We start from the raw sequence: 3,387 nt of genomic DNA, 5'->3' as shown, positions 1-3,387 counted from the left end.
ACATCCCAGGAGACAAAGCACGTCTGCCTAGAATCTCTTTTCTAACTCCAGGGTGTCTGCCATTGTATGAACAGCCTAGTTACAGTTCACTGAATTAACACAAAAAATGAATTTATTTCCATAATGAAAAAGCCTCCACATGGCTCCACAGTGATACAAGAAGAAAGGGCACAGCAGCTTGGGAAGATTTAAAAAAAAAAAAAAAAATCATCCTTTTGCCTCATTGAATTGCAGTTTTGAGCCCCCAAATGAACAGCTATTTTTAGATGATCATCTGGAAAGTGGGAGGGAGCACAAAGCATTGGGGTCAGCATCACTGTCTGCAGGAAGCCAGCATGCAGTCTTAAGAGAGGGTTAAACATATCCAGGCACCACACATCTGCATGATCAGTACTGCACAGGGACCAGCAGCAGAGGTCTATTTATAAACCAGACATGTACAGCTGTAGCCTGCAATGAAAGGCTAGGAGTGCAGGCTGTCGGCCTTCAACAACATGCTGTCTAATTTAATTAAAGAGACGGCTATGTTCACATGCACACACATATGCATGTATGTCCTTTTCCCAGGACAATTATGAACAATGAGCTCACTGTTTTGAAAACAATACATTTCACCAAGGTTTCCGTGCAGAGGGCAAGCATCTCCAGCAAATGAGTCCTCACACAACCTTCCCATTCTCTCATTCTGTGACCAAATGTGACCAGTGGGCTATGGCTGCTACAGCTCCCCACTGCTCGGGTAACCACTAGCCCATGCGTGGTTACTGGGTTTGTTTGTAGCCCTGGACATGCAAATAAAGTCACTATAGAAGTATTAATCTGCATGGAGAGAAGAAATTAATTTAGTTTGCAAACAAGGTATTTGGGAGTCACACGCATATTCTGCACCAGGACAAATTGCTGTGCCATCAGTTTCTACTTGGAGAGCTGAAACCCGGTTGCAGATACAAAGCTCCATCTGCCACTAAGCAGCTAAAAGGAGCATTTCCTCTTTTGACTAGAAAACAAAAGGCTCTATAATGTCCTCCCTGTTCCCACTCTCACTCCAAATACTCCCTGCTGAGGGGGACTCTCCCACCCAGGAGTCCTTGAGCCAGCGACCTAGCAACAGCAAAGCACAGGAGGAGAGAACTGGCTGCAATCAGGCTGCCGTGGGTATAGCACTGTTGATGCACAACAAGCAACTTGCTGACAAAATATTAGGGTATGAATGGCAGCTGCTGGTGAGGCAAAAGCAGCCACAGAGGAAGCCTGGACATCAGGTCACAGCCTGGGCTCTGTTGTCCCCTCAGCCCCTGGGGGCCAGGAGCCTTTGGCTGCATGAGGACATCCCACATGAATAAGGACATCCCACAGGTGGGGGCTCCAGCTGCACAGCACAGCCCAGCAGCAGTCAGGTAGCCTGAAGCTAGTTCCCCACCCAGGGAGCACTAAGCACATACGTGCATTTCTCCCTCCTCCAACCCCAAACAGAAACCACTTCCTTCAAAAGGCACGGCAAGAACACAGAAAGCTGTGTTTGGGTTCGATTCTCCTGCGCTTTTTCTGACAGCCACTGCAAATACAGTCCCCGGTGTCTTTGCTTACAATTTGAGGTGGCACATATTCAAAATGTAACAACAAACCTGTTCTGGAGGAAATGATGCTTCTGGAGTCCAAGTCAAGCTTCTTTACTAGAGTATCAGGGTCAATCTTCAGCCCAGAAAAGACACCAGAAGATGAGAAGTCCCAGTCCTTACCAAAAAGAAACATTAAGCAGGGTCATTACAAACATCACCAGGCACCATTCATTTAAAAAAATAAATCAAATGCAGCACCATCTAGATGGAAGCAGGGTGCACACACCAGTGGTAGTGTACAGGTGCCTCTCCTGAGCAGACAGGAGTAGGTAAGTCACTGGCTTGGCCCCCCTAGGCTCTTCCACCGAGAAGGATGTTTCACAAAGTCACGTTTTGGATTGTTCTAGTCCTAACAGATTTCTACCTGAACTCAATCTCACCTCACTCAAGTGAATTCAGTGTTATTCCTAAGAGAACTGTGAACAGCATCCTCAGGAAAAGCCAGATTTATTACAGGTACGTCAGTATGTAGCAATACAGATAAGTAACAAAGGAGCAGATTAGGGGCCTAAATCCTAAATCGATGGACATTAAGCAGATTCAGTGACTACTAGCAACTTACCAAATCTTCAGCAACTAGTTCCTTTAAGCATGCATTACCTCTCTAAGTCCTATGCTTCGCAGTAGCTTCTCTGGTTGGCTTAGAAGAATTATTATTTTTAGCCAATAGCCTGTCAACTCCCAGCACCAACACATAACTTTATAGTGGTGTAAAACTAGCTGTATATGACACAGCCTATTCCTCCCCCCTCACAAGGAAAGCTGTAGGTGCATAAAACCCATTTACTGCTGTTCTGTGCCTTTGCTGTGAGGGGGCTGAGGGAGACACCTAGCTTTAACATGAACTGTGTATTAATAACACAGCTGGTGAAACCAGACATAGTCTAAATCTCTTAAATAATCGTGTGTAAACTGACAGCTTATCTCCACCTGCTGTAACCTGAAATCAAAGAGAACCACTGCAAAATGAGCCAGGCAGCCTCTTACCCCTCCACTCCCAACACTTGCTGGTAATGATCCCCACTACTGCATCCAGGTTACACCACCGAGATGCAGCACAGGCATCCTCTCCCCTAGCAGCAGGAGCAGTACTGGCACGCTCTGCCACCACCACCTCCCTAAGCAGGTTCTCCTCTCTGCATGCTAAAGGCCTGGGGATGCTATGGCAGGCGCCACATCTCCAGAGGCTGGGCCCTTTTTTGCAGTTCCATCATCATGGCTGATTGGTGCAGAGCGGCAATAGCCGCCATCGGAGTAGCACGTTGGGGCTCCCACGGTGCAGAGGCAGAACCTTGTGCTGGAGTCCTGAAGCTCCAGGCTCCCTGCGTGTTCTGATGAGCCGTGCCCTTGTCGGCACGTTCCCAGTGGTGGTACGTGGCATGAGAGACAAGCAGCTGCCTAGCAAAGACTGCCACAGCAGCTTCAAGGCCGCAAGAACAGCATCAAGGGTATAACATGACTTTTCTAAGCAGAAAAAGGAGATCGGCCTTCAGGAAACAATTTCACTCAATCTCTTGCCCCTCTGAGAACCTGTCAGCTACCAGCAGTGCTTCACCGTGTCCAGTGTGAAGGGTGTCCTTAGGCACCCTGCAGAGTTACGCCTGGCGGTACGGTGACACCCCGCGAGGGTCCTGGGCCCGTGACGGCCACCGCGTGGACTCCGTGGCGTCCCAGAAACTCGAGAGACCGAGCGGGGCTAGGACGGCGTGGGGATCGAGCGCCGACCCTCTCCGCTGGCGGGGCAGGCGGCACACCGCCGCATCAGCCA

At 49.0% G+C, this 3,387-nt stretch overlaps 1 protein-coding gene across 1 annotated transcript in view; it reads right to left on the bottom strand.

The window, feature by feature from the left end:
• The window catches only part of FAM207A (family with sequence similarity 207, member A), a 62,166-nt gene that overhangs the window by 53,341 nt on the left and 5,438 nt on the right, over positions 1–3,387 (bottom strand). The window contains exon 2 of the mRNA XM_009891402.1: positions 1,626–1,734. Coding sequence (XP_009889704.1) covers positions 1,626–1,734 — 109 coding nt within the window. The remainder of the gene's footprint in view (positions 1–1,625; positions 1,735–3,387) is intronic.

Source organism: Charadrius vociferus, unplaced genomic scaffold (genome assembly GCF_000708025.1).
Source record: "Charadrius vociferus isolate BGI_N301 unplaced genomic scaffold, ASM70802v2 scaffold69, whole genome shotgun sequence".
Taxonomy (NCBI): domain Eukaryota; kingdom Metazoa; phylum Chordata; class Aves; order Charadriiformes; family Charadriidae; genus Charadrius; species Charadrius vociferus.
Note: the sequence above shows the minus strand (reverse complement) of the source record. Positions and strands in the feature narration are given on the sequence as shown.